General features: G+C 36.4%; 1 protein-coding gene across 1 annotated transcript in view; it reads right to left on the reverse strand.

The window, feature by feature from the left end:
- LOC113066391 (cytosolic carboxypeptidase 4-like) overlaps positions 1-12,689 on the reverse strand; it is a 120,103-nt gene extending 107,414 nt beyond the window's left edge. Inside the window, 1 exon segment of the mRNA XM_026238298.1 lies at positions 12,507-12,689. Within this exon segment, the coding sequence (XP_026094083.1) occupies positions 12,507-12,582 (76 nt within the window). The 5' untranslated portion in view covers positions 12,583-12,689.
- Between the last annotated feature and the right edge of the window lie 7,866 nt (positions 12,690-20,555).

A 20,555-nucleotide genomic window follows, 5' to 3' on the forward strand; every position in this document is an offset into this window, starting at 1 on the left:
AATAGTCTCTTCTGTTTCTATTTGTATTGCTCTGAAGAAAAGTTAAAACATAACTGACTTAAAATGAAGCTAATCAGAGAAATCTAGCCTCCTGAGCTATGAAAGAGCAATAAACTTGTGTTGTAAGCGCTGCACATACATCTAAAGGAAAATAATGAGAGAAAACCAATACCTGTAATTTGCTACAGTCTGTACAGCAGGTTCAGGTCAGAAGATCTCTATACAGAGATTCCCAGAGCTCAGATATTATTACAGTACAGATGCTTGTGTTCGAGTTATGTTACAGCTATAATTTTCCACATGCAGTGCCACTAGTGTCATCAACATATGATGAAGTGCTTTAACATGGAATAAATACACAAACATGCATTCACACATGAATACACAAGTAGCTTATTGATTTATCTAGAAGATTCATAAGTGTACACACAACACCATGGAATATATCATGTAAATGGAGCTTTCATATGGAAACCTATGATAAAATTATAATCTAACTAGTTATAGTAATATTCAAACTATAAAAGGACTACTGCAATGTGTGAACGCACACGGATAACTGGTTATTGTAACAGCTTTGTGTTTCTACACTACACCCACACATTCTTGGGTTCTGCTACTGCATGAATTGGCGTATTCAGTGTGTGATCATGCAAGAACAAAATGCTGACGCTTTGGGGGGAAAAAAGCGAGCAAAGCCATTCTTACATTTCCAAAGCTCGTGACTGACAGCTTTTTGGCAAAGCTACATGTAGTGGAAAAGAAGTGTGCGGGAGGACGGTTTGTGTACGGTAATCGATGCCAAGATAGTTCCTGCTTTCAAACTCAAGCAGTAGGAAGGTTTTGCAAGCCATTTGCAGCAGTAAAAATTTGCATGCACACAGCACTTCCAATATTAAACAATGCACAAAAATTCTGTCATGTCATTCAAGACCTATTCAACTGTCTTTTATATAATTTGCTTGGAGAATATCCTGGCCGCTCATTTTCATATAATGAAAGTGGGATGGAAAGTTCCAGATAAGCAAAAGGCACCATGAGGGAATCATAAACGTGGTCCACATGACCCCTTTGTAAACTTCTGAAGTCATACAAACATTTTATGTGTGGAACATACAGACATTCATAAGCAAAAGCCGCAATGATGAATTTATAAATTAATCAAACAATTAAAATGGGTTGGGAAGTTCCAGATGACAAGAAAGCACCATAAATGCATCATAAAAGCATACAACTCATGTATAATCTTCAAGTCATACACAAATTTTAATTTCAGGAACACTCAGTAGCTTACATCAAAAATACAATGAAAATCTTCTTAATGTTCATGAGAAACTAGCGATGACTTTTTTTGAGTCAAATCATTTGAATCAGATAAATCAGTTCACAGATCTGGTTTGAATGACTGTTCTGGAGGTCTGGAGTTTAACTCAATAGCTATGTTTCCATCACCCTGTTTTATGCGCATTTTGAAGTATCACATCTGAAACGTGTGATGTAATGGAAACACCCAATTTTGAAAAAAAAAAAAAAAAGATTTTACACTTGCTTGGTGTTTTTTGACTTGTGTGGAAAAAGAGTCAATGCGAATAATGGGAGACGGAAACACATTTTGCAAATAAATCCCTTTATGCGCATCAAAAAAAGTCATGTGACTATGGGACGGCATAACTTGACTAACCAGAGGACTGATCTTATTGCACAGCATCTGAAATCTTGTTATGGTCTTTCTTCAATGCCCAGGCAAAATCTGTCTTCAAGGCATTTCTGTTTAATTGCCTCCCAGAACCGTCTTACATGACAGCAGCATCCACCTCTGAAAGAATTTATTGTGATTAATTTACTCGCTACGAGGTGCAAGTAATTTATTATTTATGAAAATGTATATATTCAGTGGCTACTCCTACTTTTATTAGTGATATTTAGTGCCAGTTTATCAGGAAGTGTCGATTTTGTTCTCTTTGAACTCGATGCATTGATACGATGATTATTTTTATTTATTTTTTACGGTGATTATGATTTATGCAATATTCCAATTTTCCACTAGTTCACTTGCTTTGGTCTGGACCAAATAAAATGTTGAAATTTTGTTGTTGTTGTTTTTTTTTTTGTTTTGTTTTTTTTGCAGTTTGCTTTCACACTGACCTTTCTACAAGTGAACCAGAAACTGTAAACAAAACCACACATGTGCTTGAGGTCATCCTTACATCGGTTCCATTTAACCGTACCAGAGTTTGTTTGGAAGTGGACCGAGACCACCTCTTCAGCTGGGTCTCAATACGGTTGTTTGGTGCGACTGTTGTATTCACATCTGCCCAAAAGGTCTGCACTAAGGGGGGAAACGAAATTGAGTTCAATTGAGTCAAGTCAAACAAGAAAGGTGTGAATACCCCAATATTTACAGTTTTGGAGAACCTCAACGCAGTGATTTAATGCATTTTAAACAATGAAAAGAACTTCAATATAACTCATTAGAATACTTTTTTAATCATACTTTATTTGGTGCTTTTGTGCCCTTGTAAGCTTGAAAGCATCCATCCCCATAGTAGCCGCATATAGGAAAAAATGACCACAATTATTACAATTCTCATTGTTGTGTTACATGGAAAAAAGAAAGTCACAAAAGGAAGGGTAGTAATTTGGATCACACTATACTCTGTAATGTTTACCGACGCGTGAGAGAAGTGTGATAAGATTTGCTCGAGCCGTTCCTATCACAAAGCTGATGGTCAAATATGTGATCTATTTTAATTATTTAGAGAAACAGGTACTTTAAAATGCAATGGAGAAAGTCAAGCAGTATCTAAAAAAAGGCAAATAAACTAAAAAGATGGATGAAGTGAGGATAAAACTAACATGCATTATATAACTTTTTTTATAAGAACTAACATGCATTATATAACTTTTTTATAAGAACTAACATGCATTATATAACTTTTTAAACTACTCTAGACCACCTTAATTAGAATTTATCATGTTTTATTGTAGGCTTATTTATTGTGTAAAATTTAATCTAACTTGTTGTAGAATTTATATTAGTCTAGATAATCTGTTAAGGGAATAGATTTTTCCCTATAGATTTGTATTACAATGGCCAGACAAAGTAGTGAAATGTAGCAAAATTGCAGGTCAGTTTCATCAGTAAATAAGCTGTAGTTTTGTCTTTATTAACCTAGTTGAGTAGGCTATGAAACTGCTGTTAGGCTATCAGGAGCACTCCATTATTATAATCAGTCAGAATACTGTGCTAAAGGGCATAATTATTGATTGTAAAGTTACATGAATAAATTTAGCAGACAGATAATGAATTTTTTGTAGGGAGAAAGCTAGAGCAGACAGCAACACAAAAATATGAGTCAATAGTGTGTTCAATATTAGAATTTTTCAATAAAGATATTGTACTAATTTTGACATTTAGGCACTTTATAAAAATGTGTTTTAGTATGAAATATACTGTAGGTTTGTTAAATCTTAGGCATTTAAGTCATTTTAAGAAAAAATAACAACATTCTGTGTTAACAAATTGCAATGAGATGGTTGTTTTGCAACAAGAAAGTTGGATTCTCATGCTAAGCATGGCCAAAGTTTAAAGAAAAAAAAACCCGATTTGGACATATTTGTGCCAAATGCACCCCTCCGGGTTTCTTACAAGTTTCAGAAAGTATTTTTTGATCGTGGCTCTTCATTACATACTGAAGGTAGGAGCTCCTTATATGGGCACTTCTCCCAAAAGAGTCTGTGTTTTGTTGGCAATCAGTGATCAAGTGCTCGTCACTCTTTAGCTCCGCCCACAGCGCACCTATAGGAGCTCAGCTTTTTTCAGAGAGAATCTTAAAGCTGTATCTTTCTTTTATAAATATTATAAAACTTAATACTTTTTGGAGATATGAAGGATGCAATACTACTTTATAGATACTCAAGATTAACATGAGATTGGGTGAAACTGTTTGTTAGGTCACCTTTAAGGAGTAAGAAATAAACTATCAATATTAGAAAATTTTAAGTTACAGTAGATCAACTTCCCATGGCATGTTGAATTAAAAGATTGTCAAACTATAGCCTAAGTGCCTAAGTAATATAACATTCATTAATTCATATACCATAAATATATGTATGTGTATATATATATTTATATGAATACATACATATATATACAAAAATAAATATATAAGCAAACAAACAATAAATAAACCTTATGAATGAGCATGACCCGGGACTCTAAAACAGTTCACACTTCGCATTTACAATTAAAACCCCCCATCCCCCCTCCCTCTACAATTTTACACTTGCCCTACATCTCTCAGACCTTATAATTATCTCAATCATGGGCACAATTTAATCTGCCGACTACACTATTATGCAGAAGATGGCTTAAATGTCCCATCAGGCCAAAGCAAGCATATTGTGTCCAGCTGCAAACACACAGCTATTTATACCACTAGGACACTGATCGTCAGAAGAGGACCTGGATCCGGGGTGATGACAGCTCTAGTGCAACTGATGAGATCAAGATGTTGTCCAGAGAAATCAAAGCGAGAATAAGCATCCTACAAATGCAACACTGCAAACCAACTCGACCAGACTGAGAAAAAGCTGGCCTGAATTAAAGACTATTCCACATGGGTAGGTTTTCCATTTTAATTGCTGTTAGTAAAAGAGGACATCTATAGTTTATTTGCATTGTAACTTATTTGAGATTGTAAAATCACTCAACTGAAAAGTACATTTGCGAAACATTAAATCACCTGACCACCTTATGGTAAACTAGGCCCGTCTGAATAGGGCTTAACTAACACAGATCATGTCTTTAACATAAACAACAACAAGGGCAGCAGCACCTGTCATGCCATTCCATCTGCAGTGCGTCATCAAACCGCTTTGCATTAATGGTCCAAAGAAGAATGTTTATAGTCAGCGTCGTTTTCATGAGCAGATTTGCTGACAGTAACCTGAGTCCTTCCTCTACAGTCAGGGGGATTTTTCTTATGGTTTATTAATTTGAAATTAATAATAACAACAATAACCTTAAAATGGATTCTAAATTTGGATGAGCCGGACTCGACCTATAAATTTAACTTTAGCATATTACTTGGCAGAAGTTTATTATTATTAAGATCAAGGTTATTATTATTATTATTATTATTGTTATTATTGAGAATTTATTACAATTAAGAAGAATCACACTTAAATATAAAACAAATATCAGATGCTTTGTTGTGATAATGCTAAACATTTAATAATGCAATAATAATAATAATAATACAGTATTGATATGTAATTAATAATGTAATAACAACAACAGTAATAATAATAGTAATAATTATAAATAAATAATATTATTATTATTGTTATGTTTTTATAAAAACATAATCATGCTAGTGAAATTTAAAATCATATATAAAAAATTAAATTTACAGTTTTATAGTAATAATAATAATAGCTAAACATTTAATAAGACTAATAATAAGAATAATTATAATTCTGCCAAGTCACACACCTCTACCAACACTTCAGTCCCAAAAAATCTTCTAGAAACTGGTGATCTCTCTAGACTTATGCTAATGGTTGATCAACAGGTTGACACGTCTGTATGTTCAGACGAGCAGAGGAACTTTGTAAGTGCCACAGCATTTACACTCTACAGGGGACATCAACACACAACTTTGCACATTCAAGTGGAATTGTAGTAAGTATTTTCAACCCAGTCAGCTGTGTGTTATTAATTGCAAAGAAAACTAAAATTAGTGATCCCAGACTTGTGGTTCTGTTTTTAAGGTAGCAGTAGCCTGACACCAAGAAGGGAGCTTGATTCTTTCCCAGGCGTCCAGTGATGAGCTAACATAGAACATGCTACCAACAGCTCCTGCTACAGCATCCATCTTCACCTCTGTCCTGTTCCGAATGACCCGGTCAGTCATTATCCGGCTTGAGATCTCTTTCGCAAGTTCAGGTTTCAGAGCCGAGTGAGTTTCCACCCCACCATTTGTTCCCAGGCTAAAATAAGAATTAGCAGCTCTTGCTAATTGCAGCAGTGATCACGGCACAAGTCCATGAGAGGTAATTGGTACTCTCATAAATATATACTTATTTTCTTTCTTATTTGTGGACAGACAACATGATTGTGATTGTTCAGAAAGCAATTCTCATCTGAACTGACATGAGTTTATGAGGAGGCATTGTGCTAAGGGTTACTGCTAAGGGTTCAAGTTTGACACTGCGTGCTGTAATTTGGCTATTTTGCACAATTAAAGCTTGTTTGGAAGAACAGTTTGAATTAAAATTACCATGCCACAGTTACTGGGAGCTTACAAGGAGAAGAAAAAAAAAACAAAAAAAAAGGAAAATCAGTCTAGCTGGCTAAAATGAACCTTTATAATGAGCGCAACAAGCTTGGCATAACATTCAACGTTGGAATATGGTCTTGTGGTCGACCATGTGTAAAACAAACTGTTAGAATTTGTGAATTAACCCCCAGTGGAACACAGTGGAAGTTTTATCGCAGAGGAGACATGTAGTTGTAGTTCTACATCACAATAAAAGACTGAAAATAGCATCTGAATATGGATTAATATATGAACATCGACTTGGCTATGAAACTAATGCTAATAAATTGAGTTTGCAATGTTGATAAATTGCTTGTTCTTTACACATACATATTTACATACATACACATAGACATACACACACAAACACACAAACACACACACACACACACACATACATACATACATACATACATATTACATACATACATACATACATATATATATATATATATATATATATATATATATATATATATATATATATATATATATATATATATATTTATAACTTATAACCTCTCTTTTAACACTAGAGGGCAGTATATGAAACATGACTTAACATGCCACAGTGACAACACATGTCAAAATCAGTGTACTGAGTCCATGGATATTTGCAACGCATTTCAAATAAATTATCATGCCACAAGATGAACAAGAAAACTAATATCTAATGAGCGCAGCATTTCTCAGACTTGCCATCAATTCTGACGCATGCAGAGCAAAAGACTGCACTAATTAGATGATGGTGCGAAATGTTCTCTATTTACATCTTGCCTCCCCCTCAGCATTACTCGACATTTCCCTCGAGTACGGAGATCTATTTAAAAACATTTTTGACCTTCATGTTTGACTGGGCTAAAGAGTAAGAGGCTTAAGACAAGAAACAAAACACCCCTTCCACTGCCAGCTGCCTCCCACACCTCCACCAATGCTAATGCTGTTGTTCACTTAGCCTTTTTCATTTTCAGTTGCCATTCATGCACAACTACCCATCATTAAAATGAAGGGACCTGGGACATTTAGTGTGCATCCTCTCTATTATATGTATTTATACGTATGCCATAGTTGGTTTATTTCGAATCGGCCATAATTATACTGACTCAATTGTGAACTCATTAACGGCTATAAATGATCCACTGACTTCAGTCTAACAGCTACTTCTGATTTGCTGCCAATAGAGAAACATAAGTTTTTTTTTCCCTGTAACTGGTGGTTTCACAAAAATCAGCAGAAGCTAACTGCTAAAGCTAAACTAACGACCCATGACTTGCTAGTTTCATGCTATTGCTAATTGGTGGCAAATGATTTTAGGAGGATGGGTCATTCTCATTATAGGGAGCATTTTACTGGCATTTTTATAATGTTTATATATTTCCAAACAAGATCAATCATCACTGGTCCATTTTTCCAGTAGGTAAAGACTGTAGATTTTAAATGCGTTATTTCATGAATCTTTTTGATAGCCTCATTAAAATTTGTTGTTCACAAATCGTACCTGACTGCTCAATCTGTATGTATTGGTTATTGTCAAAATACTTTGACATTTTTGACTTCAACTACAAAATATATGGAAACTACAAATCTGCTAAAGATTTTTATCAAGCTGCTTATTATTTGAAACCACTTATGGGCACTGGGCATGACACACGTGTGTGCAGCATAGATGGACTTTTCTTTCAGTAAGTGCTTAGGGAGGCTCTGGCTGGCACCTCTGTTATACAGACAAATCTGAAATGATAGGTTGGGATTATCAGGTCATCTCCAGCTGTAACGGAAAGGACACGATGAAGTTCACAGGTTCCCTGTATAACTTGTACGGAGCCGCTGGGAGTACAGTGAGTGCCAATGAACTGCGGCCAAACTTCGGCATTGAGTCAAGTTAAAGGACACAGGTTCATCCAGACACATGGCATATTTTATATGGACAGATGCATGCAAACACAACTCAAGCACACCACATAAACAAAGCAAACCAGTATGTCAATCATAAATCATCAACAGAGGATTTATGGAAAATCAGCTTTCTCATCGATAACATTAATCATGTCAAGTGAAATTCCAGGCCCACACTGGATCAATGGTAGAAGCCTATATTGCATGTCAGTAACTGCATATGCTTTCTTAAAATACTCCAGCAATATACTTACTACACTACAACATAAAGAGTTGATATTCCATTCTAAGCACTGAGATCCAAAGAAGAAACCCAACCATTCACTACTGACCAGAATGATAAATAAGGAGTCACCGAGCTGTGGCAGACAGATGGAAAAGAGATAAACCTGTGCTCCGAGCGTAATGAGCCACTGAGAGCGTGCGCAAGAGAGAGCTAGAGAAGTTATGGACTTGTGCGTGTTGACATTTCTCCACACTCCTGAATCAATGATGGTAAAAATAAATAAATACAATTAGGTCCATTTATGTTTATTAGATAGAGATGCATTCATTCTGAAGTAAAACTGAAGATATGCTCTTAAAACTGAAGATTATTTTCATGTTACAACTGATAACCGACAAATAGCTGACATTAAAATTGAAAATTGCAATATATAAACACAGGAAAAAAAGGCACGGCAAAATTAAATATTTAGGAATGCAAGAAGGAAAATCTGAATTGTGAGATTATCTCTCACCTTTCTGAATGAAAGTCTTCAGTTTGCACGTGAACATGTCGTTTTTTTCATGCCTTTAAATATCAGCCATGAATGTTATAGGCAGCCATGCTTGATCCTTGACCCTCGATGCTGACGTACCTGGAGTCAAAGGCTTAGAAACGCACCTGCTTAAAAAGGCCAGCTGCTCATACGAGATATAACTATATTACAGGTCATTCAACCCTCGCATACACTTTCAAGACTAAACCAAAGATGGCAACACTGCATACCTAGATTGAACTGAACTGTTCCAGGCCTTACTCAGGTTTTTTACAAACCAGGATCATAATCAGCTTGATAAAAGGGCCTTCTATTCCCATTACATCTTATATTCATATATATAATTATGCCACTAACTGCCATTAAGTGATATTAACATTGTGATTCAGAGAAAAATAAAGTCACATCCCTATTTTTATAGTATTTGCTATCTTTAAGAGGAGTGAAAGGTAAAAGCTAGTAAAAGATTCAAAGAATTGGTTTAACGTATTTCCTATTCAAACATCATGGATCAAGACAAGCTGTCATTTTTTTTTACAGCCAGTTGCTTTTATATGTTCCTGTGCAGAAAAAGCAAAGAGGACAACATAATTTTTTTCAGCAACTAATATGTTAAAAAAGGGGTGCTTAAAGCGACTTCTGATTTGCTGCCAATAGAGAAACATAAGTTTTTCCCCCTGTAACTGGTGGTTTCACAAATATCAGCAGAAGCTAACTGCTAAAGCTAAACTAACGACCCATGATGTGCTAGTTTCATGCTATTGCTAATTGGTGGCAAATGATTGTAGGAGGATGGGACATTCTCATTATAGGGAGCATTTTACTGGCATTTTTATAATGTGTATATATTTCCAAACAAGATCAGTCATCACTAGTCCATTTTTCCAGAAGGTAAAGACTGTAGGTTTTAAATGCGCATCTGCTAAAGCTGTTCGAAAAAAACATTAGCATATAGATGACCTCAAAGCTAACCGACATTTAGCCTAAACTCCCAATTTGGACTCATGGGGTCTTTACAGCTGTGAAAAAAAGATAAAAAAAAAAATACCCTGTTACTAACAAACTCTTGTTTGACTTATCTTGTAAACAAAATGTTTAAGAGGCAAATTACAGTTGTTACCTAAAACGGTGTTCCCGAACCAAAATTTTAACTCTAGACACGAATGATCTATTTTCCAATAGCATGGCAATATCTGATGATTCATCCTTCCTCAGTTCGAAGCACAGCAGCATTTCTTACATCAAAATCCAGCAATTACGAAATGAAAAAAAAAGATTTTCCAGCGCCTCATTCTCCCAAATTGACTGTTCCCTGGGCAACGTTTCATCGCTTAGCAACTGTCACATCTGATAACACATGCATCATAATAAATAAATAAATAAATATAAAACACTACTTTCTTATTCTGACACCTTGGATTCTACCTTCAGGCGTAAAAAAAAAGAAGAAAAAGAGCAGTTGTCAAGTGAATGTTTAATTCAATAATTATCAGTGTAAATTAGCAGGACTAGTCAGCGATGGAGATTTAGATCAGTGATAGACCACCTAAATATTTTTTTAAATATAAACATGATATAATATTTTTTATATATAGAATATTTATTAATTTAACTTGCAGATTTGCAGTCCTTCACTGACCACCAGTAACCCACGTACCAGTTCGAGAATGCCAATGTCAGGGCCTTAATCATGATCACGTGCCATGTTTTGTCCAGTAATTTTTTTGAAACTTTTAAAGTTTTCACTGCACAATATTGCTTGTGCCATACCACCGCCATGTCCATTCTATAAAAGTTTATTTCAGTCCTTAGTAAATAATTCCTAATGCTGTGGGAATACAGCCAGATAGATACCATAAATGCCAACCTGCTGGCTACTAAGAGTCACTTAAAGTTCCGCCTCAAGCAAGACTTCCTGCTTTTTTTTTCTTTTTTTTTTTTGCCATTAGGGTAACAGCTGCTGATTAAAGTAAGCACCATGAAGGGAAGGTGAAAATGGCATGACTTATCCATGAACTTAAGTAGGAAACTAGAAACCTTTGAAAAAAAAATGCGCCTGGCATTTGTTCCGTCTGAGTCACTTTAATCGTGTCCACTTGAAAAGTGCCATTAGCACAATTCTATTCCACTACATCAGAAACAAACATTCCATTTTAGCATCTAAATTCAATTAAATTCTGATTATCACATTATTATTTTTATGTTTTATTTTTTTGTACAAAAAGTATTAACCTCTTCAAGAGGCCAAAGTCTGACCATCATTAATAACATGCTAATAAATAAAAAAAACAGTTTGACCCTGAAGTCCCCTAGCAGTGTTCAGATTTAGTGACACATCAGCAGTGTCTGCTGGGTTTTCAGCTTAATCTCCCTAAAGCCTCTAATGGCACGGCAGAATGGACAAATATTTAAATGCCTCAGTGAATACAGTCATGGCTAAAATTACACAGAGGGGGGTCGTATCTTTTTTTACCAATATTGTTGAAAAGTATAAACAACATCTAGAGTGTCACACACAAACACATGGGAACATTTAGTTCTATATCCAAGAAATGGCATCAAATGTTGCAGAAATCACACCCCATAAGTGGCAAGGTGACTTCATCACACACAATACCACTGAATCCCTCTCTAATCCAGACTGACAGAGTCTATAAATTATAACTTACACCTGTGGGACAGGGTCTTCCTAAAGCCACAAGAGCTTTAGCGCCTTCACTCTCTCTCAATGGCATTCTCCTGGCACAAATGCATTGTGGGATGTAACTGTCACTCAGTGGTCTTTGTTTATTTCCATTATACCATAAATATCCCAATGTTAGAGAGGCAAACTTATGGATCGTTAACCATACAAAGGGGGCAAGGAGGACAAATATCGAAAACTGCTGAGTTAGATGTTGAGACTGCAAGATATAAATATTGTCATTTTGACAGGACTGACATGGCAATTTGTGACATGAAGAGAGGAGGTCAAGCTTATTTTAGAAATAAAACCCTGATACAGCCGTTGTGCAATGTCTTGAGATGATGGAAATAACTCATATCATCTTAAGCTCAGTTAAAAGGAAAGAGCAGGTGGGGCTTGAGACATTCCATGTGGTTGCCCAAATTCTATCTGAAATGCCAAGATCAAGATGGCAAAGACCCATCCCATTGGCCCACCAACCTCAAGGTAGTGCTTAAGCTCATATGCAAATTTTTGCATGTCAACAACAGTATGCCTACATCAGTCGGCCGATTATCGAGCATTTAAAGGATGACTATTGTAAATTTTGTAAATGTACCCATGTGATCCTCTACAACAAAACCCTATCACAAATCACTCTACTGTGTCTATTTTAAAAGGCTAGATGCATTAAGTTCATGCAACCTGGTCAAAAGCTGTGAAAAAGGCTGGAAAATCTCCCTATGTGCAAGTAAAACAGACATTTGCATGTGCAAGCTCCCTTTACACATGGCATGTTCTTGCTAAGTGCAGACCTTGATGTGCATTTAGAGCATTGCAGAGATTCATCTTCTCGCTTACCCCCATCAGTGAAGCTTCCACGCTCCCTCAATGTCGCTGTCCAGGTGAAGCGACCTGGTTTACTGTAGCTGTACATCTTGGGATGGTCAATAGGGCCAGAAAAAAGACCAAGAGTAACACAAAGTGGAACTATGTACTGTACAATATATTTTCCTGTTTGGTTTTACCTCCTCCCTCTGCCTCTAGGCCACTTACTGAGTCCTGAATGTAAGAGTCGCACCTGGCCGTTTTTTTTTAAACGCCCTCCCCTCCCTTTGGGTAAACTCCCCAACTGGATTCTGGCCTGACAAAAAAGTAACAGGGCCAAGTGTACCGTAGAGGCCAATGGGATGTAAATCAGTCCAGGGTGCACAAGTCGTCTAGGGTGGTGCGGTGGTTTTCTGTGGGGGGTTGGGGTGGTTTTAATCAGCTTCTTTAGGAAGCTTATGGCAGGGTTTATAAATGTGTGTGTCTATGGTGTTGCATGTGTGGTCGACTTAGAACCTGTCAGTGGAGGATATCCAAACTAGTCTCGGTCTCTTGATGTGTCCATCCACACCACACAATATGAATAGCATGTTATGCCGGGAATGTATAAGTGAAAATAAACCCTATTCATGCAAGCATGCAACGGGATCCCTTTGATCGGCATGACACAACAGCCAACATGTATCACCACAGCACAAGTGTGCGTCCTTACCCTATCCATGTTGTCCACATTTCAGGTCATTATTATTTTCCCATGAGTGCTGCTAAACTGCATCAGAGCAAAACAGCTGTAAATCATCATCTAAAGTCCCCATTAGTGTCATCTTGGTCGCCAAGTTCAGACAGTGATGTTTAGTTGCAACAATCACAGGAACTTCAAAAATTAGCCTGCCAAGATGGAAACAAAACAGTTGAATGCCACAGCTAGACATGCACGGGAAGCTTAGAGAAGCATATATTGTAAAGGTGGCTGCCTACAACTACAAATTTACAACTGCTTGGCCTTCTCCCAACCTTTTAATTAACACTTTACATTGGGAGAGTGACTTCTGCCTGCTGCATAACTTGTCAGACGGCCAAATCTCTTTTGGTCTCTAGGTCCTGTTTTCCAAACCACTTACTTGCAGTCCTTACATTTTGGATTTCAGTTGAGTTTCAGAGGTTTTGAAAGCTATCTTCAGCTCGGGACCCAGAAAACACAAGCACAGATCCTTGCAAGGCAAAAAAAGTATACACAAAAGATGCATTTTGAAAAATGTCTCAATGTTTTTGGATAATACAGTGAAAGCTATTTTGCAGTTCCAATGTATTTAGATGACTTTCAAGGTTTACCAGCAGTGTTTTGGTGTCGCCAATAGGGTTCTAATCTAGCAAGATGCTAAATGTTTGAACCTTGCTACCGAAGTTGTGCACCATTTAGAAATGAATAAGAATGGCTTTTGAACTGCAACTCAATTCTTGTATTTGAATTCAGGTAGTAAACAAGATGCAGAATTTCTTGAATTCTAAATGAATGCAAAGAACAATTGCAATGAGTGGAAATTCAATTAAATTATTTTTAGGCCGGATGGACAAGATAGATTTATAAGCACGGAATGTTGAAGCTCTGTATCAGTTCAAAATGAGAACATGCATAATCTAAAGTAAAGCTTTTACCTTTTCAAGACCTACCAAAGGGAGCAGAAGATGGTTTTGATAGGCATGCAGCTTCAATGGTACAAGCGTGAGACCTGGGGCAGTTTTTGTAGCTTTTGTTTGTCTTTGAGTGGGGCAAAATATATATAGAGCTTAAGGTGCACATGCTCTTTCAAGAACATTCGAGAGGTTCAAGGGGCTTATGCCAGCAGCCAGCTGGGAGCCATGGATAGTTTAATCCCAGCCAAAGCAGGTGGAGCATAATCATGTTTTCTGGGGATACCTTTCAGTAGACTCCTTCAAGTCCCTCACAGAGACAGGTTTATCTTCATCTCTAAACAGCAGAGAGCACTCCTCCTCTTTCTCCTTCACCTTCCCTGTGGCATCACCCTCTTTACACAGAGAAACAACACTGCACTTGTTCTTCTAGTATTCGGAGCACAAACATGTTAAATAAGTTATCAGCCCGAGTGATGCAGGGCACCTATGACATACTTCTATGCCAAGCTCCTCAGAGTCCCATAAATAAATAAGAGCAGAGCTGAGGATGCCAGGAAGAGTGTGCAGCACTCGAAGCTGTCAGTTAACAATCCATCTTTAAGTCTTGATGCCAAGCCATTCCCAGGTTAAAAACTAAAATATATATCTTGCCTCAAGACTCGTCAACACTCTTTGTGCAACACTCCACAAATGATGCTGTGGTTTACAATGTTTTGCATGATACAGAGAAAAAGTATAACAAACATTGTTAGAAACTCTGTGGTTCAGAGAGGGAAACAAAGAGCATTAAAGCATTTGTTTCTTGAAATCCATAAGTGAATGAGAAAAAATTTAGTATACAGCGGGCATCAAGAAAATATTGATAAACTTTATGGGCTGGATGCAGTCCTTAAAAGTCTCACCAAGGACACACTCAAAACTATAAAGCCAAAATTAAAAATAATAAATAGAGTTCCTGTAGCTCAAGTGGTATAGAGCAAAAGTTGGAGGTTCGATTCCCCGGAAATACATGATAGGTAAACATTTATAGCCTGAATGAACTGTAAGTCTATTTTTGATAAAAGCGTCTGCTAAATGCATTAATTAAAATGTTAAATGTATATACAGTATATACGACCTCCTTTAAAAGCATAAGAGTTAATTTATATGTATACATATACATATACATATATATATATATATATATATATATATATATATATATATATATATATATATGTATATGTATACATATAAATTAACTCTTATGCTTTTAAAGGAGGTCGGTTTGATCAAGTGATGACAACAGTGTTTTTAATTTCACATCTCAGGCCAATTTTCATTCCATGCTCAGACCTGCAGGGGAATTACGCAAATGTGGATACTGAAACTCTTAAGCAAGCCTACTTGTCATCTAGTGTGCTTAGCAAAACATAACCTCGGTATGAAATGCACGTAGACAGCCATCTCGAGTTGCTTGCTCCCACCAGTTATCAGATTCAATTTCTCTCAGGTTTTAAGAGTGGATGATTGTTTATTTTTTTAATGTGAAAACCAGGGCAAAATGTGCGAGCAATACAGCAGTAATCACAACAAATCATAAAAGGGAGATTGGCCCTTTAGCTCCCATTTTTATCTCAAAGGAAGCAGAGGTCTTTTGGTTATGATTCAGTGAGAAGCCATGGGTTTAAAAGGCCTTTTAAACCTCAAAGTAAATAAATTATCATTTATATAACTAAAATACATGCAACCTAACATTTACTCCTCACAGTTGCCTCGTAAAGAAAATATTCATCATAGTCAAAATAATTTTCAAAAATAGCATTTAAAGTCAATTATTTATTATAATTTACAAGATAACTGCAACTTAGAAACATAATTGAAGCTATATATCACAATAGCAGTTTTTCCCCCATAACTGTGGCTTAATATCTCAAAATTGTGACTATTTCTCATTATTTCATATTTTTGTGACAAGAATTTAAACTTGATCTAAGAAATTTTACATAAGACAGAAAAGGGTTTCCATATATACCCACAAAGATTGGTGTCCAATTTTAGCTGTTTTAATTTATCAGAAAAATCTGTCAAATTTGTTTACTTGACAGCAGCCAGTAATGCTTAATACACTGCTGATCATGAGTCTAATCGCCATCTGCAAATCTCAACATCAAATTAAAGAGGATGACTCATTCCCTCATGGTCCAGTAACTTAAAATACCACGTTAAGCATCTTTTCTTGCCATTAATGGTATTTTTGGAGAGCGGCGAGGTTGGAGGGCACGCGTTCGCTGCCAATTCCGTGTCTCCCACAGTGGACCTCAGACTCTTTTCCCACCTGTCCTGCACCCTGAATGGGATGTGCATCTTATATTTTGTTCCCAACGCAACAGGACCTGCACGGTGGAAGTATCCCGCCACAACCAGGCTCAGGATTTTCCACTGGGCTCTTTCCTGTGCCAGAAAGTCTGACTGTCACTCAAACGGCGGCTGTAACACGAGCAATCGACCGAGCACTGGCACTCGCATGCTGGGGATGGATGAAATAGCACCTTCCATAAAACACGCAGAGAGAGGGCACTGAAATCTGACCTTAAGACGGACTGCCAGTTCTCCCACCCCAATCCAATATCCTTATCCCGTCCTACCGCCCACCCATCTACTCAAATTCTGCACCAACCACCTCACAACAAAAAAAGTAAACGTACAGAGAGCAAGAGAAAGAAGGAGAGGGTAAGCAAAGGGCCTTTCTGAAATTTCATCAGTCATTAACTGCAGCTGCAGGAACACGGTGAGTAAATATCAGTTTGTTAGTGGAGTGGGGGGGATTGGGGGTGAGGGTTGGGCAGATAAATAAATAAATAAATAAATAAATAAATATTCAAATAAACTCCTTTCAAATCTACTTCATCTGTATGAGCAATACAGTGCAGTGACAATAAGGTGCACTAATACAGAACATAATATATCATAATGTATTATATGTTATGTACATTAATGTAGTTGATATCTACTGTGTGTTATATGTAACTATATATATATATATATATATATATATATATATATATATATATATATATATATATATATATATATATATATACACACACACACACACACACACACACATACATACATACATACATGTATACACACGTTTAGGGGAGGTTATAAAAATAAATCCACATTGATTTACAACACGTTTGTTTTGTTTTTTACAATACATGGCTTGTTATCTCCCTCTTGTGGTCACGTTGTACTTTACAGCCTCATAAACTAGAGGAGAAGGGCGATAAGACAGCTCATGACAATGACATGGTCATGACAGCTAATAGCCCAGACTCTAGACTAGTCTGACAGGAAATGGCATTAACATGTAAACACTATCTACTTACATTATACAGAACACACAGCTGGATTCAGTGGTCTGTAGTATTTCAGCCCCAGCTCATTAAAGAACTCTCTGGCCAGTATAAGCAGGGCAATTAACAACAGCAGCAATCAGAAGAGATTTATGCAGACAGGACACATTGATTTACAAGAGACTCGTAGGGAATGGGAAGAGCGGGTCTCGGGTTTACAGCCACTGAGTTCAAACGGGGTTTCATTTACTTTAATTAAGGTGCTTCACTTGAACTGGGACCCTAGGGAAATGATGAGAACGGACACACATGATGCCTCACATAAAATACTATATAAAGAGCTTAGTTATTGTTTATATTTTGCAAGAAAGAAGCAATGAAGCTTGTAACTGCATCAAGTTGCTTCACAAGCCAGGTGCCGATAGCCCCTATCAGAAAAGTTCAGGTGGCAAAACAAACTGTCTACATACAAATCAACTTTCAAAATGTAAACGTAAATAAATAAAGATTCAGAAATATTCCCTGGACTAAAAAGTGTGGCATCTATCCCTCCCCTACATCTAAATCGCTCTCTTTAAATAAATAAATGAATAATTCCAAGTCAAGCACAGTTAAGGTTTAAAGGCAGAAAACTATTCTCATCAGATTACCTCATCGCGGTTTTGAAATCACCAAGCACATGTGGGGATGCTGTTTGAGCATCCGCATAGTTGTAACCATAGATTTTGAACAAAATCACTTTATAGCTGCCGAGATCCACTGAGCACATTCCTAAATGTATTTATTATTTATTATTTGTGCCAAATCACAGTGTGTCCTCAGCACATGATTCAGTTACACAGGTCACTCGGAGATGTCTAAATATGGGGCTGCAAAACCACAACTGGCTCATCTGATGCTTGAAATACTTCATCATCATCAGCTGAAAGACACAACGCCATTAGCAGCTCGCCTAAATGAACTTTCACGCATATGTATTTATTTATAAACATTTATTAGAGGATCAACCCCGTGATATGAAACATCCCGTTTTCATGAAGGTCCTCAGGATCATGTCCAACAACATAGAAAAGAAGAACAACAGAGTAGATACAATTTGAAATTTTTTGTAAAAAAAAAACACGACAGCTCTTTTTAAAGTAAAACCTTTTTAATCTAGGACTCAGTAAAAGTCAAGCGTTTTAAGAAGGGGTATTTGATGTGATATGTTTGAGAACAACTGATATAACATATTGCATACAACACAATAATCCCAAATACAACTGACAAAGTTAGCAATCACTATATATGTACGTATATATGCATAAGCATATTCATATATACACACAAACATAGCATGACACATGTCGATCCCAAATTTGAAATGCTAAAAACATAGACAGGTATTCTGAAGATGTGTTAACAAAGCAGTTCGGAACAGAGGGAAAGATCTAAGCGAGCGAATGGATGCAGGAAGGCTGTTCCAATCACGAGGGGCTCTAACACAGAATGTTGCATATGATGGCAACAAAGACAGAAGACGCTCATATAGTTAGACTCGGATCAGTACGGTGCAAACTAGTCTACTTCCCATGAAAATAGTAGATATCTAAGATTTCAAAAGACCATCTAGTCCACAATGATTGCAAACAAAATAAATAAATAAGTGCATGCTAAAAAGTAAAAAAAAAAATAATAATAAAAAAAAAAAAAAAATATATATATATATATATATATATATATATATATATATATATATATATATATATATATATATATATATATATATATATATATAGTAATAATAATGCAAAATGATAAATGTAACAATATAAACCTTATTACTGTACTTTTTAGTGTATAAATGCCACATTTGCTAAATGAATGCATCTTTTTCTATACCATTATAGGCTATATTTAATGCATATAATAAAAAAAAAGGTAGAAAAACAAATGATAGATGCATGCATAAATACAATTTAATTAATTAATTAATTCTCAATCTTATATTGCACGAATGGCTATATAATAATAATATTATAATAATATACTTACAACTGATTAAGTGCTGTCTCAGCTTTCTAATCAAAGATGATTTGGAAAACGTCCATGGCTGGGTGACCTGTGCAGGGGCATCAGGTCCAGATGCTTCCTCCCGTGTGTCTTCCATGTTCAGCTTGTGTTTTTGCAGAGAACCTGGCTAGAAACAAACAAACTGGCCTTCAGTCAGATCAGGGGTTATGACCAAGCGCACTTAACCTCTGTTGCATAGAAACCTCTCTACATACTGTTCCACTGCGAGAACATATGATTCGAAATTCAGAGCGCCAGTGGTACGTCATGCGGCTCAGATTTTATTGTTTGGCAACAAGTGCACCATGGGTAGAGCAATTTACATAAAACCAAATATCAACAGGATTAGAGTATTGCTATTTTAGGGGGCATTTGTCATGTCGGGATAACCCATGGGTCTCTCCTGTGACCCTCTTAGTGGCCAGCTGCATATCTGTGGTGCATAAAGTTTAAAATGATGAGGGACATGACCGTCTTCTCATCAGGGTCATCCATCAAGTTGAAACCGCATGAAACACAATACCTACGATGATGAACCATCTTTTAAAAGACACTTTACCAAAACTAAGATTTAGCAGTTCTGATTGTTTTTGAATGCTTTCATATTCATAAATAAATCGGACTTGACTTGTATAAATATTATTTAATCTATATAATCCTCTCTTTTGGCACCTGGCTATCCCTGTCTGGTTTAAATGGCACTTATTCAACATTTAAAATTAGATATGTCTCACATTGCATGCCTTTCAAGTCCTAAACCTTTTTTTACCCCAGCAAAAGCTGCAGTAAGTCTGTGGCTTTATTATAGTACTACAATTTCATGATCTGACTCCTAATGACCACAGCATATGCAGTAAAACTCTGGCTGTCTTGCATGCATTATCGCAGTAAAGATCAGCACATTTCTCTACACTTAAAGAGCCTTTGGTCCCGGATTAGATTTAGATAACTAATGGAGTATCCCTTGGTGATTTTGCAGATGGAACATAGTTTATTACTGCCACCAATGAAATTCAACCATCTCTTTAGCTAAGCCAAGGACAAGGCAGTGGTC

Source organism: Carassius auratus, chromosome 50, assembly GCF_003368295.1.
Source record: "Carassius auratus strain Wakin chromosome 50, ASM336829v1, whole genome shotgun sequence".
Taxonomy (NCBI): Eukaryota; Metazoa; Chordata; class Actinopteri; order Cypriniformes; family Cyprinidae; genus Carassius; species Carassius auratus.